The following is a 27,061-nucleotide window of genomic DNA, read 5'->3' as shown; positions in this document are numbered from 1 at the left end:
AAGGGTAACAATTCAGGTTTGCAAAATAAAGAACAAAAACAGAAGTTGCTGGAAAAGCTCCGCAGGTCTGACAGCATTTGAGGAAAAATCGGAGTTGATGTTTTGGGTCCAGTAATCCTTCCTCAGAACTGTTCTTTTGGTTTTTATTTTGTACAAAATAAGGGGCTTGGTTAGAACAAACAGCGAAAACCTGTTTCCCTTACTGAGAGTCATTGGGAGTTTTTTGGCGGGGGGGGGGGGGGGGAGACAAGCATAAATTTAAAGATCACTGTAGAGAAGTCTGGAATTATTTGCCGAGTTTGGTGGTTCAGGTGAAACCCCCATTTAAAAGCAATGTGTATCTGCACATGAAGCACTGTAACCTGTAAAGCAATGGACCAAAAAGATAATGGGAACTGCAAATGCTGGAGAATCCAAGATAATAAAATGTGAGGCTGGATGAACACAGCAGGTCAGGCAGCATCTCAGGAGTACAAAAGCTGACGTTTCGGGCCGAGAAAGCAATGGACCAAGTGCTGGTAAGTGGGGCTGAAATCAGCTGCTGACATAGACACAGTGGGCTGATGGGCCTCTTTCTGTGCCCGAACTTCACTTTGGTTTTACAGTTTCAGAACTTGAGGCACCTTTCAACTCAGCTTCTGGGCACCGAGTACTTTGTCTTGCAAGGAAAAACAAAAAGCGGAAATCAACTTTTTACTGCAAGTCTGCATTTCAATAACCTTGTAACGAGCAACACCATGATCTATATAACAGCCAATTCCTTTACCAGACATCTTTACTTTTCTCTCCTGTCCAATCAACATTTTTATTGACAAGACATCTTTATGGAGGAGAGCAGCTGTGACTGGATCCTCTAGTTCTTACAATGTTATTGACAAATAATTCAAAACTGCAATACAGAATTACCTCTAGATGTCAAAATATATCGACCACCTCACCAACTCAATAGAGAGGCATACCAACCCACTCTAACCATCTTAAGGAAGGAGTGATAGCGGGACAATAGTTGCCAATATTGCTAAGCCAACGGATTGCAATGTGCCTTCACAACATACTATACTGCAGCCAGTTAACATCCACAGTTGTTTTGTCAAAAATAGCTTTTCCGCCGATCGTAATTGGCTAACCTAAAAAATTTAGCGCAATACAACATTCAGAAAGCTAGCTGAACAAAAAGGCATGACTAACCCGGTGTATAATGCCAGCTGAATGAAGGTGCTTGATGCCACAAAGCATCTGATAAAGTAGATAAGACATTCGTTCATGGTCCAGTTCCATCTGAATCACCTGACACAGGTTGGCATCCATGAGCTCCATCACTATATAACTGTGAGCAATGTTATTCGGGGAAGAATAAAATACAATTATAGGTTTTCATGGTTTTAAAAAATGCATCCAAAAACTTGAACATTTTTCATACTTTAATATTGAGTTATTGTCACCTGCATAGCCTAACTAGCAAAAAACACTTTCATTAAATCCTGGAACGTGGGTGTTGCTGGCTGGGCCAGCATTTATTGCTCATCCCTAATTAACCTTGGAAAGGTGGCAGTGAGCTGCATTCTTGAACTGGTCTGTTCCATTCAGCTTTAGTACATCCACTAATCCATTAGGGTGGGAAGACCAGGATTTTGACACAGTGACACTGGAGGGGCAGCGGTATATTTCCAAGTTAAGATGGTGCGTGACTTGGCACAGTACTTGCAGGGGTGGTATTCCCATGTAGGTGCTGCCTTTGTCCTTCTAGGTGGTATGATCATGGAATTGGAACGTGCCATTGGAGGGGCCTTGGTGAATTTCTGCAGTGCATCTTGCAGGTGGCAGCAGTGTGTACAGGGCATCAGTGATGAAGGAAGGGAGTGAATTTTTAACCCTAACTCTACTCCAGTTCCAATCAAGTGGGGCTGCTTTGTCCTAGATGGCGGTAGGCTTCTTGCTAATTATTGAAGCTGCACTCATCCATGCAAGTAGGGAATACTCCCACCTTGTGCCACATTGCCAAGTAGATGCCAGTGCTGTAGCTGTACTAGGGCAGCTTGGGGAGGGGTATGGCAAGCCTTGGAGCACACGTGTCCAGTACTATTACCAGAACACTGTCAGGGCCTTTACACATTTCAAACTGTTTCTTGATCAGGGAGTGGATCAAATTGACTGAGACTGATATCTGTGATGCTAAAAAGTCCCAGATGGATCATCCACTTGAAACGTCTTCCTAAAGATGGCTGCAATGTAACCATCACCTTATTGTTTACACTGTTGCACTGGTATCCCACGTGAGGACAAGAATATTTAAGGACGTGCCTCCTCTAGTAAGCTGTTTAATTGTCCACCACCATTCATAACTACACATGGCAGGTCTGGCTACAGGGATGGTGCAGGATTGGGGGATTCAGATATCTGAATAACTGGGGCTCATTCTGGGGGAGGTGGGACCTCTACAAACCAGATGGTCTACACCTGAACCAGAGGGGTATCAGGGGGGCGGAATTTGCTAATGCCCTTCAGGAGGCTTCTAACTAATTCAGCAGGGGGATGGAACCTGAATTGTAGCTCCATTGTACAGGAGGTTGAGAGTAGTGAAGTCATGAATAAGGTTTCAAGGGGTCGCAGATGTGTACTGGCAGCAGGAAGGTGGTTTGAAATGTGTCTACTTCAATGCCAGGAGCATCTGGAATAAGGTGGGTGAACTTGCAGCATGGGCTGGTACCTGGGACTTTGACGTTGTGGGGATTTTGGAGACATGGATAGAGCAGGGACAGGAATGGTTGTTGCAGGTTCCAGGGTTTAGATGTTTCAGTAAGACCAGGGAAGGTGGTAAAAGAGGGGGAGGTGTGGCACTGTTAAATCAAGGACAGTATCACGGTGGTCGAAAGGACGTTTGATGAAGACTCGTCTACTGAGGTAGTATGGGCTGAGATTAGAAACAGGAAAGGAGAGGTCACCCTATTGGGAGTTTTCTATAGGCCTCTGAAAAGTTCCAGAGATGTAGAGGAAAGGATTGCAAAGATGATTCTGGACAGGAGCTAAAACAAAAGGGTAGTTGTTATGGGGGGCTTTAGCTTTCCAAATATTGACTGGGAATGCAGCAGTTAGAGTACCTTAGAGCGGTCAGTTTTTGTCCAACGTGTGCTGGAGGATTTCCTGACACAGTATGTAGATAGGCCAACAGGAGGAGAGGCCACATTAGATTTGGTACTGGGTAATGAACCAGGCCAGGTGTTAGATTTGGAGCTCGGTGAGGACTTTGGTGATCATGACCACAATTCGGTTACGTTTAATTTAGCGATAGAAAGGGATCGGTATATACCGCAGAGCAAGAACTATAGCTGGGGGAAAGACAATTATGAGGCAATTGAGCAAGATTTAGGATGCATAGGATGGGGAAGGAAACTGCAGGGACTGGGCACAATTGAAATGTGGAGCTTGTTCAAGGAACAGCTACTGCGTGTCCTTGATAAGTATGTACCCGTCAGGCAGGGAGGAAGTGATTGAGCGAGGGAACCGTGGTTTACGGAAGAATTTGAATCTCTTGTCAAGAGGAAGGTGGAGGCTTATGTAAAGATGACGCGTGAAGGCTCAGTTCGGGTGCTTGAGAGTTACAAGTTAGCCAGGAAGGACCTAAAAGAGAGAGCTAAGAGGAGCCAGGAGGGGACATAAGTCGTCTTTGGCAGGTAGGATCACAGAAAACTCTAAAGCTTTCTATAGGTATGTCAGGAATAAAAGATGATTAGAATAAGGACGGCAGTGGGAAGTTGTGCGTGGAGTCCAAAGAAATAGGAGAGGTGCTAAATGAATATTTTTCTTCAGTACTCACACAGAAAAAAGGCAAATGTTGTCAAGGAGAATACTGAGATACAGGCTATTAGACTAGACAGGATTGAGGTTCATAAGGAGGAGGTGTTATCTATTTTCACACTTTCCAGAATTGCTAAGTCCCCTGGGCCGGATGGGATTTATCCTGAAGCTAGGGAGGAAATTTGGCTTTGATCTTTATGTCATCATTATCTACAGGAATAGTGCCAGAAGACTGGAGAATAGCAAATGTTGTCTCCTCGTTCAAGAAGGGGAGTAGAGACAACCCTGGCAATTATAGACCAGTGAGCCTTACTTCGGTTGTAGGTAAAGTGTTGGAGAGGATTATAAGAGATAGGAGTTATAATCATCTAGAAAGGAATAATTTGATAAGGGATAGTCAACACAGTTTTGTGAAGGGTAGTTCATGCCTCACAAACCGTATTGAGTTCTTTGAGGTGACCAAACAGGTGGATGAGGGTAAAGTGGTTGATGTAGTGTATATGGATTTCAGTAAAGCGTTTGAGAAGGTTAGCAAGTTTTGAGAAGATTTGTAGCTCAGGTTGAGGTTTTGGATGTGAGTTTGGTCGCTGAGCTGGAAGGTTAGTTTTTAGACGTTTCGTCACCATTCTAGGTAACATCATCAGTGAGCCTCCAACGAAGCACTGGTGTTATGTCCCGCTTTCTATTTATCTGGTTAGGTTTCCTTGGGTTGGTGATGTCATTTCCTGTTCTTTTTCTCAGGGGATGATAGATTGGCTCCAAGTCAATGTGTTTGTTGATGGAATTCCGGTTGGATGCCATGCCACCACACACTGCAGCACAAAGGAACTACGCAGAGCAGAGGAAAATCACCTATACAGCGTATTCAAAAAGAATGGGTACCCTATGAACACAGTCTGCCGATTTCTCAGCAACAAACCCAAACAAACAGACAAAAAGGGCTCAGAAACCATAACCACTCTCCCCTACATCAAAGACATTTCCGAAATGACTGCCAGACTACTCGGACCCCTTGGCATCAGGGTAGCCCACAAACCCACCAACACACTAAAACAGCAGCTAATTAACTTAAAAGACCCTATTACAGAAAACAAATAAAACGAATGTCATCTACAAAATACCTTGCAAGAACTGTGACAAATGCTACATTGGACAAACTGGCAGGAAGCTAGCCACCAGGATACATGAACATCAACTAGCCACAAAACGACGTGACCCACTATCACTCGTATCCTTACATACAGATAAGGATGGACACCACTTTGATTGGGACAACACATCCATCCTAGGACAAGCCAAAGAGACATGCACGAGAACTCCTAGAAGCATGGCATTCCAACCGGAACTCCATCAACAAACATATTGGCTCCAAGTCAATCTACCATCCCCTGAGAAAAAGAACAGGAAATGACATCAACAACCCAAGGAAACCTAATCAGTTACATAGAAAGCGGGAAATAACACCAGCGCTTCGTCGGAGGCTCACTGATGATGTTACCTAGAATGGTGACGAAACGTCTGAAAACTAACCTTCCAGCTCAGCGAGCAAACTCACATCCAGTTCGAGAAGGTTCCCCACAGTAGGCTGTTGCAGAAAATACAGAGGCATGGAATTGAGGGTGATTTAGCGGTTTGGAAATTGGCTAGCTATATGAAGACAGAGGGTGGTGGTTGATGGGAAATGTTCATTCTGGGAGTTCAGTTACTAGTGGTATACCGCAAGGATCTGTTTTGGGGCCACTGTTTGTCATTTTTATAAATGACCTGGATGAAGGCAGAGAAGGATCAGTTAGCAAATTTGTGGATGACACTTAAGTCGGTGGAGTTGTAGGTAGATAGTGCGGATGGATGTTGCAGGGTACAGAGGGACATAGATAAGCTGCAGAGCTGGGCTGAGAGGTGGCAAATGGAGTTTAATGCAGACAAGTGTGAGGTGATGCACTTTGGTAGGAGTAACACGAATACAGAGTACTGGGCTAATGGTAAGATTCTTGGTAATGTGGACGAGCAGAGGGATCTCAGTGTCCATGTGCATAGATCCATGAAAGTTGCCACCCAGGTTAATAGGAAGGTGTACGGTATGTTAGGTTTTATGGGTATAGGGATTGAGTTTTGGAGTCATGCTGCAGTTGTACAAAACTCTGGCGCGGCCACACTTGGTGTAGTGCATAAAGTCTTGTCGCCGTATTATAGGAAGATTGTGGAAGCATTGGAAAGGGTGCAGAGGAGATTTACCAGGATGTTGCCTGGTATGGAGGGAAGGTCTTATGAGGAAAGGCTGAGGGACTTGAGGCTGTTTGTTAGAGAAGGTGGTTAAGAGGCAATTTAATAGAGATACAAGATGATCAGACGATTAGATAGGGTGGACAGTGAGAGCCTTTTTCCTCAGATGGTGATGGCTAGCACGAGGGGACATAGCTTTAAATTGAGGGGTGATAGAAATAGGACAGATGTCAGAGGTAGGTTCTTTACTCAGAGTAGTAAGGGCGTGGAATGCCCTGCCTGAAACAGTAGTAGGCTCGACAACTTTAAGGGCATTTAAATGGTCACTGGATAAACATATGGATGATAATGGAATAGTGTAGGTTAGATGGGGTTCAGGTTGGTTTCACAGGTTGGCACAACAGAGGGCCGAAGGGCCTGTACTGTGCTGTAATGTTCTATGATCCATTTGCTGTGGCATCATTTGGCACCATCACAATCTGCTTATGCTATCTGGCATGCAAATGTTGCCATTTCACCAGGTTGACTGTGACATTTCAGAATGCAGTGCAACAAATTATTTTTCCTTTAAAATGATGTATAAAATACTTACACATCTTGAAATTCTTCAAGTGATTTCTGTGGTGTAAATACATTCAGCAAGCCAATTATCTGAAAGTGATTGAATACCATGTTGTTAATGTGGCAAACATTTAGACTGTGGTAATTTAAAGTCTATTGCTGTTTCATGGGCTATAACAATGTGGTGTTATTAAATTTCATTGCTGAAGGCATTAAAATTTAATTGTTCACCCTCATTAGAAAATCTGTCATGCAAGAAATATCACGTAAATAACAACTGCGCTTCTCAAATTAACACATTAATTAGATGGAAACATTAATACCAATCATGATGGTTGAGGAAGATGAAGAGTCATGCTTGATGAGGAAGGTCATCCATACAAAAGAAAAAAAGGTATGAAAAAAATAAACGAAGAACAACCTGCTTGCTCTGCTGTATTTTTTTTGGTGAATGGGAAGTTTATAACAGGACTGTCACATCACCACAGTTGTCAAAGGCTTACAGCTGAAAAGTTTTATGTTGAAGAGCCAAACCAAACTTTGATCTGGTAGAAACCAGTGAGTTTCAAGGAACTTTTAAAGACTGCTTTAAAAGGTGATTAGCGACAGCTGACATTTGTTTCAGCAGCAGGTGAGAGTACATAGTATGAGAAATATATGATTCGTATCTGATGTGCCACTTTTCTATGATTTTAGAATCAATGATTTTATCAACCGTGTTCCCAAATCTCAGGAAAAAAATTAAAGCAGCGATGAGTGACTTTGTGAAAAGGATACCTGGTACTGTGCTAAACATAACAGATACGCTGTTCTCTTGTTCGATGTCTGATCAGTACCAATTAAGCTATGTGTTTTTGGGACGGCATTCAGCCGCCAGCTTTCCCATGTAGGAAATTCAAAAGGAAGTCAGAGTTTGTTCACACAAACTCAATCTAAGACTTCTGTCAGATTGAAGAAAAACACATGCGCAAACACCAAGGACATAACCATATCCATTAATGATATACAATTAAAAACTGTTTGGCATGCTGGTCTATTCTCACACTTAAATGATGGTCACTGGGGCAAGGCACTGAATAATGAGACATTCTGAAAATCCAAACCCAGTGAGGGAATACGCATTTAAGATGGATTATAGAAAGAGTTAAACTGTCTTTTACACTTCCTTCAGGACTTTAAAAAAACTAAAAATATTTGCATGCTGAGGTTTAGGTTTAGTCAGTATACAACTAGCACTTAGATTGGAAATTGACTTCTCTTAGCTGCACAATCCTTTCCTAACTATTTGAGCCTCAGACAATAATAGACAGAGTTCCACTTTTATTTCAAACATGAGCTCACACATAACAGAAGTTACTTTGTATTGACATATTTTTGTATCAGCAGTATTAATCAATCTGTTGGAGGGCACTCCTCCAGTCTGTTCCAGGAAAACCACAAATTCAACTCACTTTCCATGTGTGAAACCTACAATTATTTGGGAATTGTATGATTATGTGCATTGCTGCAGGATATCAGATATGATTTTTTGACTACGCTTCTCAACTTATTCATGCACAGCAGAAGACTTAATCTACACTGAATTTCAGCCTTTTAGTAATTGCAATTAGACTTCAAACATTAAACTTCAGAGTGCTATTCAAGGAATAACACTTCATAAAAGGTGAGAAGTGACATGCTTGCATTTAATTCAGCATTTCAGATTTCACAAACATTACTTTGAATGATACAAGTTTCCACCACTAGAATTAGAAGATAACTTAAAACCATAAAATATTAAATTCAAAACTTGTTTTTCCTCAAAATGTTTTGAATTCAAACAGATTATATAGTACTGAAATATTGGGTGGAAAAAAATTTCAAAAGAATCCAAGTAGACTCCCAAGCATCTGAATGTTCCTACTTTCATCAGCAGTACATCGAGACAGAACTTTTGCTCCTACATGAACTTGGCAAGCAGTTCTGGCTTCAGGTCATTGACATAAATCTCCCAGTCATATCTCTGCTTAAGCAGTGCTGCATAGCAACATATAGGCAGCACATAGGGTATAGTAACAGAGCAGCTTTAGTAACATAGCAGCTGCATTGCTGGATTAACAATCTACAGGCCTGTAAACAAAGAAAACATTACCAGAAGCAGCATCATAATAGTAGTAAGATTTCAAATCAGGTCAAAACGAAAGTTGGAAATAAAAAAGATAGTATCTGAATCCAAATTACTGTAAAAACACAACTGATTCCCTAATCCCCTTCATTAAAAGGAAACTATGCTCACGCAGTGCAGACCACTGTGGTTCCAGCCCAATGTCAATATGGCTCACTCTTCCATTTAAATTGCTGCACAGATGCAGAAAGCGCAACACAGTCTCAGGATAATTAGGGATGTTTAATAAGTCTTGCCAATAATGTTCATTCACAGAGGCTAGCCAATGAAAGAATAAGAGGGCCAATGATTAGTGAGGAAAGAAGTTCACTGAACAATGCTAACTGAATTTAAGAGTGAGCTTTGAAACAGCCTAGAATTGGTATTTGAACAACTCATATTTATTGGCAGAGGAAAGAGGGGTCCAAAGGTCAACATGAAAATGTGGAATTCAGTGGGAATCTCATTGCCCCGTTTTCCTTGAGACAGCCCTCTGGAAATTCCCCAAATATTGGGAGTTTTCTGGGTGATGAGACAGGCCACAGGTTAAATTAACCCTGAAGGAACAATGTGTTTTCTGGCATTTAATTAATTTCCCACCTGGATCAGGGCTCAAGGTTAGAATCAGCACGGAAGCTGCATTTTACTGATCTAGGAAGCGCAAGACAATTTGATGATTTGACACAGGAAATCTGAGAATGGTGGAAATTCCATCAATTTGTGTTTTGGCCCAAATCCTTATTGGTCACTGAAACATTTAATTGCTACTTGAGCTACTTCTGTCAAAACATTCATACATGATTGGTTTACTTGGTGAAAATAAGTATAACGCAAAAAGATATTTTTTCCCCTAATCTTGTATCCCAATATTTTGCTGAATTGGTCAGCAGATGGAAGTCCATGCAAGTGTCTACCAATCATTGACTTCCACCTGAGATTGCATGTCATATAAGCAACATTTATGAGAAAAATTTTGCAAAAAAATTTACTTTCCAATATAACGTATCAATATTTTATGGCCACGGAAAGAATTTTTTTTGACAAAAGGAAAGTAAGTTACAAACAAAAATTAAGATTAATTGAAATGGTTGCCGAAGACAAAATCCACTAACAATGTTACAAGGAAGGAATTGAAAAAGTTCCCAATTAGGATTTACTCAGCAAAAGAGCCCCAAATCAAAATCAGTGTGTATTTCGGCATCTTCTATTTGCATAGTCAATGGACTATGGTTAACGGTCTTTAAGACATCTTGATATAAAACAAAGCATATCTAAGTCCATCATAAAAATTACATCTCAGAGTTGCTTACATTTTTATGGTTGACACACTTCATGAGGACTAATTCTCTATAAGCCCGTTTTGCATGGGTCTGGTTCTGAAATGGTCGGCTGAGTTTCTTTATAGCTACGTTCCTGTCCAGAATTGCATCATAGGCTGCGCTGTAAAAGGTAAAAGATGCCAAGGGAGAGTATGTCAGAAGTGACAACACAGTCAAATGTTTAAATCTTCAGACAATGTATGTACCAGGAATACTATGATGGCGTTCTAACAGACAAAAAGAATACCAAAGAAACCATTAAACAATAAAAGGGAATAAAAATATTATGAACTGATACCTTCTACACTTAAACAGCTCTTCAGATACAACTTCCCCAATCATATAAAACATGATATACCAGAACAGTTATTAGCATTGTACTTGGGATACAATGACTGCTTTCAGATCTGATCTAGGGACTGTTTCATCATTACTTTGTCAGATCAATGTGTGTGTTTTGGTGCAATGCTTTAAAGAGCATATACATTTGAAATGTCCAGCCTTTCTTTACAAAGGAATCTCACTGCATGAGTCTGCAATTGGCACTTTTGTTTGCATTTAAGACCTTGGCCAATGGAGCAGCCAACAAATACCGAGGTTCTGCTGATTGTAGTTTATAAATTTGAATAGTAGAAATCCACATTTGCATCCTGGAAATAATCTACTAATAACTTAGCTTCTTAGAAGTTCATCTGGACAGCTACGCAGAGCGTTTTAAACCCTGAAATAAAAGCAAACTATTGTAGGTGCTAGAGATCAGAAAAAAGACAAGTGCTGGAGACGTTCTGCAGATCAGAAGATGTTATTTTCAAAGAAGAGTCATTGTACTTGAATAATCAAGTCTCTCTCTCCAGATCAGCTGAGACTTGCTGACTTCCTCCAGCATCTTCTGGTTTTACCCGACGTTTGTCTGTTTCCTACAGTGGGAGTGAGCTGCATTGAATGATGTTATACTGTCTCAATTACATTCATTACTTAAATGATTCTGAAAAGGGCACAACAATGCCTCGTCCTCAGAGTTGATCATACAAACACAAATTAGGAAGGTGGGGGGAGAGAAGTATAGGCCCACTACACATTTACATCTCTCAACAACTTTTCACCCCTGCTTTTCAAGAATCTACCCATCATTACCTTAAAGAAATTCAAAGACTCTGCTTCCACCTTCTTTTCAGGAAGACAGTTCCAAAGACTCAGCATCATCAAAAGATTTCATCTCAGCTCCGCTTTAAATCAGCAACCCTTTATTTTGAAACAGTGACAGCTGGCTCTAGAATAACCCAATGTTTCAATCAAGCCAACTTTTACTTTTCTAAGCTCCAGTGGATTCAAGCCTGATTTATTCAACCTTTCCTAAGGCAACCTCCCTCATTCAACGTATTAGTTTGGTAAAGCTTCTCTGAACTGCTTCTATTGCATTTACATCCTCGATTAAATATGGAGAATAATACTGCACATAGTATTCCAGATACAGACTCATCATTACTCTACACAACGTGATTGCAAACTCCGATGTATTGAATTACCCTCGTAATGAAAGATAAATTCAATCAAGCCTTCCTGATTCAAAAAAAGTTCACTTTTTTTTTGAATTTTTGAAAAAGAGTTCAGCAGGTCTGGCAGCATCTGTGAAGAGATATCAGCGTTAACATTTTGGGTCCAGTGACCCTTCCTCCGAACTGATGGTAGCTAGGAAAATGTTTGTTTATATGCAGAAGATAGGATTGTGGGGTGGTAGGAGGAGGAGGTAAGGAGTAGACAATAGGTGGGGATAGACGAGAACAACAGTTGGACATACAAAGGAGTGGATAACGATCGGGCTAGGAAGATGAATAGCTGCTATTGGAGACTGTCAGTGACTAGTAGTACGTAATGGCAGGCTGAGAGATAACAAGGCGCGGGGGTGGAAACTAGTATTGGGAGAGTGGAGACCCTAAAATTATCGAAATCAATAAATCCGGAAGGCAGCAGGGTCCCCAAGCAGAAAATGAGGCGTTGTTCTTTTAACTTGTGTGGAGCTTCACTGGAACATTGCAGCAAACACTGCGCAGAGATGTGGGCCAGGGAACAGGGTGGTGTATAATCAGGAAGGCTTTGCTGCCATTTTATTTGCTGCACCTGCATATAAAATTTAATGATGCAAGCAGGATATAGATCCTGTATATACATACGGATCTCAGCATATTACAGCACTGCAGCCCCTCTAAATTTAAATAAGCTTTCTTTTAAAACCTTTTCCTGCCAAACTGGACTTTTCACGTTTTCTGACATGATGCTGTATTTCCAGATCTTTGTCCACTCACTTAAACTATGTATATCCCTTTGCAATCCCTTTACATCTTCAGAACTACTTTCCTACCTGCCTTGTGTAGGGGCATTTGGGGGGGCGGTGGTGGGCAGAATGGGTTTGGTGCGCGCGCACGCATCGGGGGGGGGGGGGGGGGGGGGGGGGGTACATATAGTGTAGGTTGTTAAAATTTGTCAAATTTGTCATCAGCAAATTCAGCAACCATACCTTCCACCACTTCATTCAAGTCATTGATATAAAATTTAAAAAAGTGAGGTCCCAGCATCAACCTCTGCGACATTCAATGGATTAAACTGTTCCAACCAGAAAATAACCCATTTCTATCAAGTTTCCTATGAGCTGGCCCAATGTCAGATGGCTCAATGCCCATTTGCCGACTAAACCACAAAACCCTACATTCCACAATCTTTGATGAGTGCCTTATAAAAGTGCATTCTAGAAATCTAAGTAACAGGACATCTCCAAAATAGGCCGCCTTCAAAGTCCAATAAACTAGTTCATCATGAACTCAATATTCTGAAGAATCATATTTGACATAAAACATTAACCTCGGTTTCACTCTCCAGCGATACTGCCAGACCTGAGCTTCTCTCCTACTTGGGGAGTTTTTACAACTGAAATTTAGTCAGAGATCAGTCAGCAAGGTGATACTGTTGAACAAATTTGCTGTTCCATGTCACTAATGTATCATCTTTTCCAGAAAGTCTCAGTGAATGCAGCAATTTAGGGCATTCAGAAGACTGATACTAGCTTTTGAAGCTATTTTTTAGTAGCCTCAGGTATCCACAGTTTATTACAATTACTCCCAAATTCTATAAAACACAGAATACCACTTTAATAAAAAAGGGAGAATTTTTTTCATATTATCATTTGACATGGGCAGCACAGTAGCTCAGTGATTAGCACTGCGGCCTCACAACATCAGGAACTCAGGTTTGACTACAGCCTCGGGCAACCGTCTGTGTTGAGTTTGCACACTGTCACAGTGTCCGTGTGGGTTTCCTCCGGGTGCTCCGGTTTCCTCCCATAGTCCAAAGATGTGCAGGTTGGGTGGATTGGCCATGCTAAATTGCCCATCTAGTGTCCAGGCATGGGCACTGTGTCAGATAGCCAAGGGAAATGTCTGGTTACAGGGATTGGGAGGAGCGTTGGGCTGAGTGGGATGCACTTCACAGGGTCAGTGTGGATTCAATGGGCCAAATGACCTGTTTCCACACTGTAGGGATTCTGAGTCTAAAACATATTTGAATGCAGTATGACATTGCTGGAGCAGAACACAACCTCTTAATCAACACTTGTTGGATCCTTTAGATTTTAGCATCACATGTTTGAGGCTCAAGTTTCTACTGCATCTTCAACCAACTGTCAAAGATGGAGCTAGGTTTTCCTCCACTTCACAACAGCAGCTTTTATTGGTGTTCACCCAGAGAGGAGTTTCTAACCATTGACCTGCATTAATGCTGCCGCCTTTCACAGCCCTATCATCTTTAAAGCTTCAACTCTACCCTGACTTATCTGCTGCTGATACCTTCATCTAACCAACCAGAGTATTCCAAGCCCCAAGATTATGCTCATCCAAAGCGCTACTACCTGTTTAACTATTCAAGCCAAACTGCATTCACGGATCACTCACAAATTTACTGATTTTCCTTACTTAGCCACCTGACAATGTCTCAATGTTAAAATCTTGGTCATTGTTTGCCTATGGCCCAACCCGCCCCTCTCAACAACTATGTAACTTCCTCTATGCCAACAAGACGAGACTGATTTTATCCCAATCTGGTTTCTTGCATGTCCAATTTTAATCGCTCTACAAACAGAGGCCATGGTTTCAATTGCCTTGATGGGTATGTGCTGGTGCTGGACTCAGGTGGACAAAGTCAGAAGTCACACAACACCAGGTTACAGTTCAACAGGTTTATTTAAAATCATAAGCTTTCACACAGTGTAGGCCCTTCGTCAGGTGAAGTGAAAGGGAAGCACACAAACACAATTTATAGGCAGATCAATCGATCGCACAAATGGTGTGGGTGCAGTGTTAAATAATAATTCTCTGCAGGTGATCAAGAGCGTTAGACAGTGTGTGTAAAGTGTCAACAGCTGAATACAAGCAAAGGGTGACCTATAAACCAATTGAATGAGGCACAGAGATAATTACAAACAATTTTAAAAATAAAGCGGTGCTATGACTGAAACAACGATACGTCTAAGAGTCACATGCCAAGGGTCTTACCAAAGTCATAAGTAATCCAAAACTGTACAAACTAATTAAGGTAGAGAGATCATAACAATTCATCAAGGAGTCGTGTGACTTCTGATCTCAATTGCCTTGGCTCTGATCTTTGGAAATCTCTTCCTAAGCCATTTCATTTCCTATCCCTTCTTCCTTATTTAAGATGTCCCTCAAAACCTATTTTCTCTAATCAAACTGTTGATCTTCTCTCCTAATACCTCTTACAGTGTGGTGTCAAAAGTGTCTTTACTAGTAGCAAACTTAGGGTAACTAACTATTGTTCATGTGTTAAAGTACTTGGTGCTGTCATGCAGAACATCCCATAAGAAAAGGATAAACATGAGCAATAACTGGTGCGGATAACAAGGTGTGGATCTGGATGAACACAGCAAGCCAAGCAGCATCAGAGGAACAGGGAAGCTGATGTTTCAGGTCAAGACCCTTCTTTAGGGAAAAAAAAATTCTTTCCTTCCCTAAAAGGATAGAAGTGAACCAGATTGGTTTTTCTGACAATCGGCAATAGATTCATGGTCATCATTAGACTGTTAACTCCAGATATTTATTGAGTCCAATTCCACCATCTGCTGTCGTGGGATTTGAACCCAGGTCGCCAGGGCATTACCTGGGTCTCTGGATTAACAGTCCAGCAACAATACCACTAGGCCATTGCCTCCCACTCATATGACAATAATAAATCAAATCAGTTACAACATTAAAAAGACATTTGGATAAGTACATAAACAGCAAAAGGTTTGGAGGGATATGGTCCAAGTGCAAGCAGGGGACTAGCTTAATTCAGGAAAATGGTTGGTGTGGACTGGGTGGACCTGTTTCCATGCTGTATGCCTATAGATTTACTGCTGTTCTAGAGATCAGTAATGAATAAACTATCAGCAGCATCATTTCTAAGCTGATTTATTTTTGGTTACTGGGTGAAGAACACAGCAAGAGCAAAATACCACTGGTCGAAAAATTTACAGAATTATCAGTTTATAAAGGAAAATGCACAAACCCATTAACAAAACACTAGAGGTGCACTAGCCTGAATGCATCTGTTTTGACCTTGCAGAGTTTGAATACAGATGTCAAAACTGCTAACTCACCAAACAATCCCCTGTGCTCCTGAACCAATGGGTTTCAAGTTCTGATAGCGCTTCAGCACAGTGAATGTTGAATCCCCAACCTCTACGCTGTAGAACTGGATGTCACGTTTGTTTCTGTTCATGATGTCGGAATTGGTTTGACAATATGCATTCACATACGACTGTTTGCCTCCTCAACCTGCAGAATTTAAAACAAAGAAACACTCAGAAGGGTATATGCAAAACGTTTAGTGGTAAAAGCAATTTAGGTATCACAATTGATCTGGGCTTCCTGTGAACCTCAAGGCAAGTTTACAGTATTTACTGCTTATATCAGATGCGCTCAGAAGTTTTCTAAAGTATCAAATTAAAGTTCCTTTAGACTATAATATAAAGAACAATGCAACCTTTTAAAACACACTGCTGTACAAGACAATTGTCAGCTGTTTACAAGTGGAAAAAGACAAAAAAAGTTGTTTCCTATTCAAATCATTAGCTCCTGACTAAGTTAGCAACACCACAGTGTAAACTACGAAATTCAGAAACCTCAAGTGGGATGAGGACTAGTCAAAGAATCTTAATGAAGATATCATTAAGCACACCATGAGGTGACAAATTTACAAACAAACCGAAGCTGCAGAATTGCTAGTGTGGAAGCAGGCAATTTAGCCCATCAAGTCCACACTGACCCTCCAAAGGAGCATCCCAACTAGACTCACCCCTTACCTTACACCTGTAGCCCCACACTTCCCATGGCTAGCCCACCTAACCCACACATCCTGGATACTATGGACGTTTAGCATGGCCAATCCACCTAACCTGCACACCTTTGGACTGTGGGAGGAAACTGGAGCATCTGGAAGAAACCCACACAGACTCGGAGAACATGCAAACCCCACAGTGTCACCCAAGGGTGGAATTTTACCTGGGTCCCTAGCACTATGAGGTGGCAGTACTAACCACTGAGCCAACACAGCACCCCATGGGTGAGCATCCAATGAAAACCTCTAACGAGCAGGACATATTCTATTAATGCACAGAACCTTGACTCCCTTCTGCAATGAGTTCAACTTTGGGGAGAAAAAACAGAGCTGGTCAGATGGCATCATTCTACTCAAGTCACGAGACTAATACAAAGTAGACCACTTCAGTCAAAATATTATATTTTAAAAAGTTGCTTGAAAAGTCACCTTTAACTAAAATTGAAGAGTCTATTCTACAAAAATAATTTCGCTATCACATAAACTGATACATTGGCAGGAAACTTAACTAAATATAGGAACAACGTTTATTTACTAGTTTAAGCTATTTCTAATATAGGTTATAGACCATGGGAAAATAAATGCATTATTCCACAACCAAATGATGACCAAAGTGATGCAGCCATTGAACACCAGATGGAGCATTAACTAAAATTGCATTTCCTTCGAAAATCTCAGTTACCATGGACACGAGGATGGAGAGGAAGAAACCAAGGCTGACTGCAGTTGTATAAATCACATCGGTGCAACACAGAGACCTTTATCTCTTCCGATCCTCAAAAGTATAGAAGGTTCACGTAGGGGAAACCAACTATTACAATGCAAAACAAAAACAAGTTGCTGCAAAAACTCAGCAGGCCCTGCAGCATCCATAGAGATTCTTATTCAGAAGGGTCAATGGGCCCGAAATGTGGACTCTGATTACTCTCCACAGATTATGCCAGGCCTGCTGAGGTTTTGTTTCTGATTTCCAGCGTCTACAGTTCTTCGTTTTGTTTTCCTTACTATTTAAAAATGTTTTGACCTAAAACGCTGTGATCACTTAACAAATCCAAGCAACTCAGATTATACAAAAGTCAGCCAGCTCAACTGACCACTTCAATTGAGAAGTGCCAAAGTTCAAGGTGAAGAAGTCTGCATCTCTCAGATGTGAAATTGCACGTTGAAGATGAAAGTTACCTACAGAGTATTCAGTTTGGAAACGACAATGAAGCTAGACTGGAGATATTAAAAAAACATATTTCAGTATCTTTGAGAGCAGACAGAAAACAACATGAACTGAATCCAAGCCTGACTGACACACTAAATAAAATCTGGAAAATCCCCAAGGCATCTAGGGTATCTGCAAAATTTACCATTCAAGTAAATAGGACTGCAGGTACAACTTGGGTTTCACACTCAAGCTTGAAAAATAACTAAGTTGCAAGTATTTTAATTCAACTTCATTTTGTCTGCACTAGATACCGCCTCCTCCCACCTTCCTTTGCAAGCTTTTCACCTAGGTTTGTGTTTGTTTAGTTCATTAAAATTTCCTTCTGGGCATTAAAGCAGCATTTTCTCACTGAACAAAACCTTGGAATTGGTTCTCCTTTCTTCTGGTTTAAAAAGGAGAAAGCTGTCACCCCTCCTCACCTCATTATAACACAACAATTAAATGCAATCAGAAGTGAGAACTAAGTTGCCTGGGCTTTGAGGGCCTACTGCCAGGATTCAGGTGCAGGCTACAAAGAGTTATAACACCAGCTGAAATGGCTAAGATGGAGAAACATTTCAATAATAAGAAACGAGCAGCACCGATTTAACAGAAAGAACCTATTTGACAAATCTGAACAATCAAGGAGAGTAGATAATGCAATACAAAACATATCAGATGAAATCTGATTGAAGAGATGCTTCCTTTATGCATTTTTACAAATCCTATTTGATTAACAGCTCCATCACAAACCAGTTTACTCATTCCTCTTCAATAGATTTCTAATGCAATATAAAAAGGTAAGACTGCCAAGGCAAAAAGTGCAACTGAAACTTTCACTTATGAATTCGACAAGAATAGAATTCATACTGTGTACTTGTGAGTGGGCTGAATTACAGCTCTTGGTGGTCATCCACAGGAGGCCAATTGATCTTTTGTCAGTCTCAAGTAGATAACTATCACCATATAACTAAACCACACATTTCCCCATCTACACAGAGGCTTCTGCATAATTTCCACTTCAAAGGGGAAGCTCAGGCCTCAGATTGCAGCTCAGGTCATGTACTTTCTTTTTCATAGAATCCTTACATTGTGGAAACAAGCCATTCAACCCAACAAGTCAATACTGCCCCTCCGAAGAGCATCTCACCCAGACTCATTCCCCTACCCCTGTAATTCCCCATGTCTAACCCACCTAACCATCCCTGGACACTATGGACAATTTCACACTGCCATTCCACCTACCCTGCACATCTCTGAACAGTGGGAGGAAACCAGAACATCTAGGATAAGCCAACGTAGTCATGTGCAAACTCCACAGACAGTCACCCAAGGGTAGAATCGAACCGGGGTCCCTGGAGCTGTGAGGCCGCAGTCCTAACCACTGAGCCACCATGCCACCCTGCTATAATTCAGACTGGAAACCTTTTCAGGAATAACCATTATGCCTGAAGAGAGACAGGGACTGTTTGCAATGTAAGCATCCTCTAATGCGTCTCAGCTTATTAGCTAGCTCATGTCTTCAATGCACAATTTTCCAGTTCATTCTGTAGATATCACTGTCACGCAGTTTTGACCGGGATAATAAATCAAAAAAATGTTCAAATATATCAGCTGTACAGTGCAGTTAGTTAATCCAAGTTCACTTTAACCAACTGAGTTTACTCAAAACCTTTTGGCTACAAGTGAGGTTTTGCTGTAATTATCTTCTGAAAATCCAAGTCCAGCATGAAAAACAATTCAAATGAAGACCACAAAGTTCCATAGATTAAGTTGGTCACTTTTTATTAATTAATTCACAGGACTTTGGCTAGGCCAGCACTTCTTCCTCATCCCTAATTATCCTCAAGGAGACAGTGATGAGCTGCTGCAGTCCATGTTGTATTGGCACATTGTCAGTGCATTCAGGGAGCGAGCTTCAGGACTTAGGCTCAACAGCGAAGGGACTGAAATATAATTTCAAGTCAGGGTGTTGAGGGCGGTGGTATTCCCATGTATCTGCTGCCCTTGTCCTTCTAGCTGCTAACGCTTGCCAATTTGGAACGTGCTGTCTCAAAGAGTCTGGGTACATCTTGTTGATGGCATACATGCTGACACCAATGCAGGGAGTTTCCAGAGTTTTGCTAATTCCAGTTCTGAGGAAGAGTCACCGGATCCGAAACATTAACTCCGTTTTATCCTTCATCGATGCTGCCATACTTGCTGGCTTTCCAGCAACTTTGTTTTTGTTTCAGTTTTGCTATGCCATACTTAGTCAAATATTACCTTGATGTTGAAAGCAGTCACATTCACTTCCCCTGAGCTCACTGCTCGTCCATGTTTGCACCAAGGCTGTAAAAGGTGGTCAAGGTCCAAGTGGGCCTGGTGGAACCCGAACTAGCAGGGATCAGGTTACTGCTCTGTAAGTGCCATTGGACAGTGCTGTCAATGACACTCTCCATCACTTTGCTGATGGTCGAAAATAGATTGACGGGACAGTAACTGACTGGGTTGGATGCGTCTCCTTTCTAGGAAGGGGATGAGATCTTTCACATTGCCAGATGGCCGTGGCATCTAGGACTGGAGCACAAATCTTCATTACTGCCAGAATGCGGTTAGGATCTGTAGATATTGCAGAATACAGATATTTCTTGATAAGGCAATTGAGGAAATCAAGTCAGCTACGATGTTGATTTCAGGTGATGGTTGAGATTAATTGTCCATTGAGAACTTCAGGCCAAAGATTAGTGCAAATTCTTCAACCTTACCTTTTCCATGGTGTGCTGGGTTCCCCCATCGTCGAGGATGGAGGCATTTGTAAAGCTCCCTCTTCCAGTGAGTTGTTGAATTGTTCAACACTATTCAGGACTTCATTTGGCAGGGCTGCAAACACTACATCTGATCAGTTGGGTGGGAAATTGCTTTGTTCTGTCTACTGTATGTCCCTTCACCTGCTTAGCATGCAAGTAGTCCCACTTTGTAGCTCCACCATGTTGAAGCCTAAATTATAGATAGGCCATTCTGGCATGCCCTCCCTCTACACTCATTGAGCCAGACATTGATCTCTTCACTTAATAGTAAAAAGGTAGAGATGGAGATATGCTGAGACATGAGGTTACAAATTGTAATGTAATTCTGCTGCTGATGCTGAGGACCCATAATGCCTCGTTGATACCCAATCTTCGTGTTTTAAGATATTCAAAATCACACCCAATCAGCACAGAGGAAGTTTGTTTCAACATGAAGGGGGGGGGGACATGTTCTCTACAACGACTGTGTAATGGTCAATCTAACCAATGCGGTTATTGGCTAGATCCAGCTGTATTTACAGGTGTATCTCTCACAAGCAGGTTGGGTCTTTGGCAATGCCATTTAGCACAGGACCTGTTGGTCAGCAGTGGCACTATCAAGGAATTCTGGATGATGGAAATGGAAGGCTACCACCCACAGGACATCCTTTTCCATTCCACGGTTAGAACTTTACCCAAATGCTGCTCAACATGGAAGAGAACTTTTTATTTTTAATCAGCAGGTGGGTTGGTGTGGGAGGTTCACAAGCACGTAGGGAGAGGGGAGTGAATTATTACTCAGTATAAATCTGTAATATTGAGAACTCCCACAGCAACTCCAGCCAGGCTGCATGCCACACCCATTATGCCACCGCGTCTGGTGGCTCTGACAGGGCACACCCAGGGCGAGTGAAGGTAGTGTCTGGGACACGGTCATATTTATGGAACAACATGCAGATGCCAGGCTGTTTTATCAGTTTGTGGCCTCGCCTCTCAATTTTGGAAATGCCTTCATGTATCCATCAGAAGGACTCTGAGGATGCAGACAGCCACTGTGTGCCACTCATTTCTGGCTCCTTTAATCAATGCCAGGTGGACCATTTCATGCCTTTTATCATACTTTGCAGATGTTGGATTCAACTACAAGGCCATTTCACAATGAATCTAAGAGACACCACATTGGTGTGTATCTGCAGTCACATGAAGGCCAGCCAGAAACAGATGAGAGTTTCCTTCCCTAAAGGAAAACCAGATGGTTCTTACAATAATCATTATTAGTCAAGCTTCTCAGAACCAGAGGACACAGTTTAAAAATAAGGGGTAGGCCATTTAGAACAGAGTGAGGAATAACTTCTTCACTCAGAGTGGTGGATATATGGAATGCTCTGCCCCAGAAGGCATTGGAGGCCAACTCTCTGGATACTTTCAAGAAAGAGATGGATAGAGCTCTTAAAGATAGTGGAATCAAGGGTCATGGGGATAAGGCAGGAACAGGATACTGATTTGTGGATGATCACCTATGATCATAACGAATGGTGGTGCTGGCTCGAAGGGCCGAGTGGCCTACTCCTGCACCTATTGTCTACTGTCTATTCTGGTTCCCATCTGTCGTGGTGGAGATTGAACCTACAATATCACAGCCTTACACTGGCCCTTAACTCCTTGCCCAATGACAATACGACTGTACCCCTCTTTATTGCTTTGTACATTCTATTAGAAAAAAACATTTCAGGCATTACAAACTTGATTTAGATTTCATTAAGTATGTACAATGATATGGTCTAGATGACAGAAGACATTTTTAAGCATTACACCAGGAAGATTTACCTTCCCCTTGTAGCTGAACTTCTGTTTCCCTTCAAAGTCATTTGAATATAGTCACCAGGGTTCTGAAAAATTACTAATTTCCTTAAAAATTCTCTTGTCTTCTACAATGGAAGGTCAATCTCTATGGAAGACTTACATCATTGGCCAAGGTACTTACTAACCAGGGGACAGAATACTCTCATGTCAGCTATTTTAATTGGGCATCAATGACTGTGAGGGAACTGCAAAATTATATGCTTCCAGCAGCAGCATCATTTACAATAAACCTCTGCTGGAACAGTATCTCACACTGTCATTCAAACAGTGTTAATTCAACATACAAGGCTTTCTTACATGAGTGAATTACAATATGGAACAACAAGACTAGTTAAAAATACCCAAGTGCATGTCTTTATCCATGTTGGATGGAACCGCTATACCTACCTAATTTTGATACATCAATTTTTAAATTTCAGTGCCTAATCATGATTTAAGATTGTCCAGCAAATGCCAAATTATTTTTTTAATGAAATTTGCAAGAGTCAAATGAAAATTTTTAGCATTATAAAACTAATTCCACTCCTGACCTGATTTAACCACTAACGTATAAACCATCAAGTCAGGCCCATACCAGAGCTTATAGATGACTACAATTTATAGGCAAATAAATCCTGCTGTTTTAGTGAGATATTACATGATGTAAGAGAAACGCAATAAATCTCAAGTTATCTCGATTGTTGGGGATAAATAAGAGAAAGCCATGCTGCAGAATCTTTTCAACTGCTGTCTTTTCCAGTCTGTTCATCTTCCTAATGCTTGATCATGTCAAGGAGAAAAGGTAATTTGCTTTTATATAGGATATTAGTGTAGACATTTAGCAAAACAGATCTCCACACACCACATCATGAAACAGATCTCAGCAAATTACTGAATGATCTCTATTGATTTGTTACAGCAATTAAAACAGCTTACGGACAATAAAAGGAGACTGACTTTTATAGTTAAGCAGTTAATGAACTGAGCAAAACATTAAGCAGCTGTTCCAAGCCCAAGTGTTTTCACAAAACATGACTATTCAAGGTTATGCCTACTTGTTACTTACTGCAATTTAGACTCTCAGTTTAAGACAGTACTAAGGTTGTAGACTTGCTCACCGAGCTGGTGTGTTTGATTGCAGACAGTTCATCAACGGGCCTCTGGTGAAGCATTTGTGTTCTATCCCACTTGTTATATATAAAAAAATGTATACTTACATTAAATTATTTATAAATAAATAGCAAGCAGAACAGAATTCCGATGTTTCACCAGAGGCACACTGACTATGTTATGGAGCAGGGTGACAGTGTCTGCAATTGAACACACCAGCTCGATAGGCAAATCTACAACTTCATCCACAACTCGAGCTACAAATCTTTTCCAAAACCTTACAGGCAGTACTGTATTCGATTCCTGTTGCCATCACTGTAGTTGGTTTGGTGTGCGTTATTACATTTTACTGACAAACAGAAATCTTCAGTTACTCATCACTTGTGACAGTCAAACAGATCACGCACAAACTTTGCACGAGTAAACAGAAACTCTATCTATTGCAAGCATCTAAAATGACACAGCTTAAGCTAGGTGACACTGACTCTAGTTTTTCTGGTGTTGGAGAAACTTTCAGCCTGTCTCATTTCTAGCAAAAAAGGGACCCGACGTGCTGAAAATCAGAATTTTTCAATAAAAGGACAAAATAAATATGCATGAATATCTGTCTAATTAAGAGACAGTATTTCAGATTAATAACGCATCTTTGATGTATAAGCATGCAGAGTTTTATTGAGGCAAAGATCAATATCACACCGAAAGAGAGCAGTGCCCTTCAAAGAGTGATTTCACTGACAGCAAACAGCTTCGGCAACACCTGCTTGGCTCTGCAATCTGCTCAGGTCAAAGCACTAGACCTTGCATGCATGGATGCACTTCTATCACATCCCTGCCACAAGTACGGAGTGTGATGGAATATTCTTCACTTGCCTGAATAAGTGCAGTTCCAACAACACATGGTGCTTGACAACATCCAGGTCAAAGTAGCCACTTGATTGCCACAAATTCCACAAACATTCACACTCTGCACCAAAGACAAAATAAAATGTTTTCTATAATCCATTAGGCTGGAGAAAAGCCAGGATGAGGGTGACTTCCAAGCAAAGACATATCACAGAATAAAGATACAGGAAATCAAGTTTTAAATGTACTGAGACTTCCATCATAGCACAGCACAGTGGCTCAGTGGTTAGCAATGTTGCCACACAGCACCCAGGATCCAGGTTCAATTCCTTCCTCAGGAGATTGTGCAAACTCCACACCAACAAACGTTCTCCCTGTGTCTGAGAATTTCCTCCCACGGACCAAAGATGTACAGGTTATGTGGATTGGGCATACTAAATTGCCCATTGTGTCCAGGAATGTTCAGGCTTGGTACATTAATCATAGTAAATGCAAGGTTACAAGGATATGGTAAAGGTTGGGATGCTCTTCAGAGGGTTGGTGTGAACCTGATGGACCAAATGGCTGCTTTCACATTGAATTCCTACAATGATTAAAGTATATTGAAATTTATGTATAAAGGAAATCAAGCATTAAATCAGAAGAATTGGAGGAAAGTCAAGCTTGAAGATGATTACACTAATTGCAGGGAAGTGGTTTAGTAAAATAGTAGAAGGTAACCTGATTAAGAACCAAAAGTAATATTCGAAGCACTGCTCAGAATCAAAGAACCTAAGGCCACTCAATCCAAATAAGTAGGTCAAAAGGGAAGTGAGTCTAGTTTAGGATGCAAGGTGGAGACAGGTGCCAACTGATAGATTCAACAATAGAACAGGGAGAGGTCAGTTTTACATCAAGGATAAAGTATATTCAGCTTTGCAATCTTCCATCAGTGGAGGAGATAGTAGGAACTGCAAACTTCTGAAGGAGGGTCTAGGCCCGAGACATCAGCTTTCCTGCTCCTCTGATGCTGCTTGGCCTGCTGTGTTCATCCAGCTCTACACCTTGTTATCTCTTTTATCATACAAGTGAAATGGTTCATACTTGCATAATAATAAAAGGCAGGAGAGTCTTGCATGGAAACCTGGTGCCTGGTAGAGATGTGCAGCCACAAATAGTGAACTCCTTGCAGGAAAACAAGCTAGTTATTTTAGGAAAATGAGAAACAACCGTGTGGCATTGCCACTGTTGGTCCTTAGAAAGCTACAATCGAAAACTGCACTGTCGGGCAAGACCAGAGATCAGGAGATTGCAGTGATAGAACCTATTATCTGTAAATTTCCCTTTGCTTGGAAGTTAAACTGAGATCAAATTCAAAACAAGGAAGATGCAAGTAACTCCAGTGAGGTAGCAGAGCGGCAGTGATGTTAAAACATTAGAAATGGAGGCGCTAGAGATTAATAGTTGCAGAGGAGTGGGCAGGAAGCAATGAGGGAACTGATGATGGCAGTTTTGACGAGGAAGGGATTCATGGTCAGATGACAGAGTGCCTGTCACTCCCCAGCTGGAAACCATGGGTCACTGTGGATGGCACTGCTGCCTCACTGCGTCAGGGACCAGAGTTCAATTCCAGCCTTGAATGACTGTGTGGAGTCTGCACATTCTACCTGGGTCTGTAGTATCCAGGGATGTGCAGTCTAGATGATTTAGCCATGGTAAAATGTGGGATTACAGAAATATGGTTGGGCAGGGGGGCGCGCTGGGTTGGAACTCGGAAGGTCTGTGTGGACTTGATGGGCCCCAATGGCCTCTTTCTGCATTGGACACTCCATGATTCTCCAATGGTAACTGGGAGATCCACTCCCTACTGCAGTGCAAGACTGAGGTGGTCAAGTCAGCTGACCCTGACATTAAGACTTTCACAAAACCAGGGATGCCAAGAGACAATACCAGCCTAGCCACATTGAACACGTCAACTGTGACAAGTCTTAAAATGATATAGCGGGCTACAAAGCAAAGCCAAGTTGAGCAGAATCGCTGACAACAACACATCCCTCCCTTATGAGCTCAATACATTCTACAGTGGCTTTGAACAGAAGGTGGTCAGTGCAAATGACACTACCTGCCTGAAAGCCTCAGTGTACAGGAAAGTGTACCTATAGCCACTGCCACAAACGTTAGAGTGGCCTACTCGAGCGTGAATCCACAGAAAGTGACCAGCCTGGATGGAGTCCCCAGCCATGCACTCGGATCCTGTAGGTGGGGAGGCGGTGGCCTAGTGGTATCATCCCTGGACTGTTAATCCAGAGACCCAGATAACGTTCTGGGGACCCGGGTTCGAATCCCACCACAACAGATAGCAGAATCTGAATTCAATAAAAATATCTGGAATTAAGAATCTAATGATGACCTCAAATCCATTGTTGATTGTCAGGAAAAACCCATCTGGTGAAACAGAGTTCAAACTTAAAACAAGGAAGATGTGAATAACTACAGCGAGGTAGTACAGCAGAATCACCAAGTCCTTTAGAGAAGGAAACCACCATCCTTATCTGGTCTGGTCTACACGTGACTCCAGGCACACAACAATATGGTTGACTCATAACTGCCCTCTGGGCAATTAGGGATGGGCAATAAAAGCTGCCCTGGCCAGTGATGCCCTCATCTCATTAATGAATTAAAAACAGCTAGAGGGAGTATCACATACAGCTTTAACATCCCCTTACTGAGGGGAGGGTCCCACCTGCTTCAAGATGACCATGGTGTACAACTCTGACTCTAGTACAACTTCAAGGGTGTGGCAGCACACTTTGGCAAACTCTCGCTGCTCCTCAGAGATTAGATTAGTCCATGGTGGAGCATCCACTGACAGGCTGAAGTGTTTCTGGGTCATTTGCAACAC

General features: G+C 41.6%; 1 protein-coding gene across 13 annotated transcripts in view; it reads right to left on the bottom strand.

The window, feature by feature from the left end:
- Positions 1-27,061, bottom strand: part of mapk8a (mitogen-activated protein kinase 8a) — a 118,313-nt gene that overhangs the window by 34,364 nt on the left and 56,888 nt on the right. For 12 of the 13 annotated variants that reach the window (XM_048563431.2, XM_048563432.2, XM_048563442.2 and 9 more), the window contains 4 exons: positions 15,686-15,863; positions 10,033-10,162; positions 6,611-6,669; positions 1,189-1,327 (listed from right to left, as the gene is read on the bottom strand). In XM_048563431.2, the coding sequence (XP_048419388.1) occupies positions 1,189-1,327; positions 6,611-6,669; positions 10,033-10,162; positions 15,686-15,807 (450 nt within the window). In that variant the 5' untranslated portion in view covers positions 15,808-15,863. Of the gene's footprint in view, positions 1-1,188; positions 1,328-6,610; positions 6,670-10,032; positions 10,163-15,685; positions 15,864-24,207; positions 24,302-27,061 lie in introns of all 13 variants that reach the window. The other variant, XM_059640228.1, reaches the window with a different exon arrangement.

Source organism: Stegostoma tigrinum, chromosome 37, assembly GCF_030684315.1.
Source record: "Stegostoma tigrinum isolate sSteTig4 chromosome 37, sSteTig4.hap1, whole genome shotgun sequence".
Taxonomy (NCBI): domain Eukaryota; kingdom Metazoa; phylum Chordata; class Chondrichthyes; order Orectolobiformes; family Stegostomatidae; genus Stegostoma; species Stegostoma tigrinum.
The sequence above is the reverse complement of the archived record's forward strand: the minus strand, read 5'-3'. Positions and strand labels throughout refer to the sequence as shown.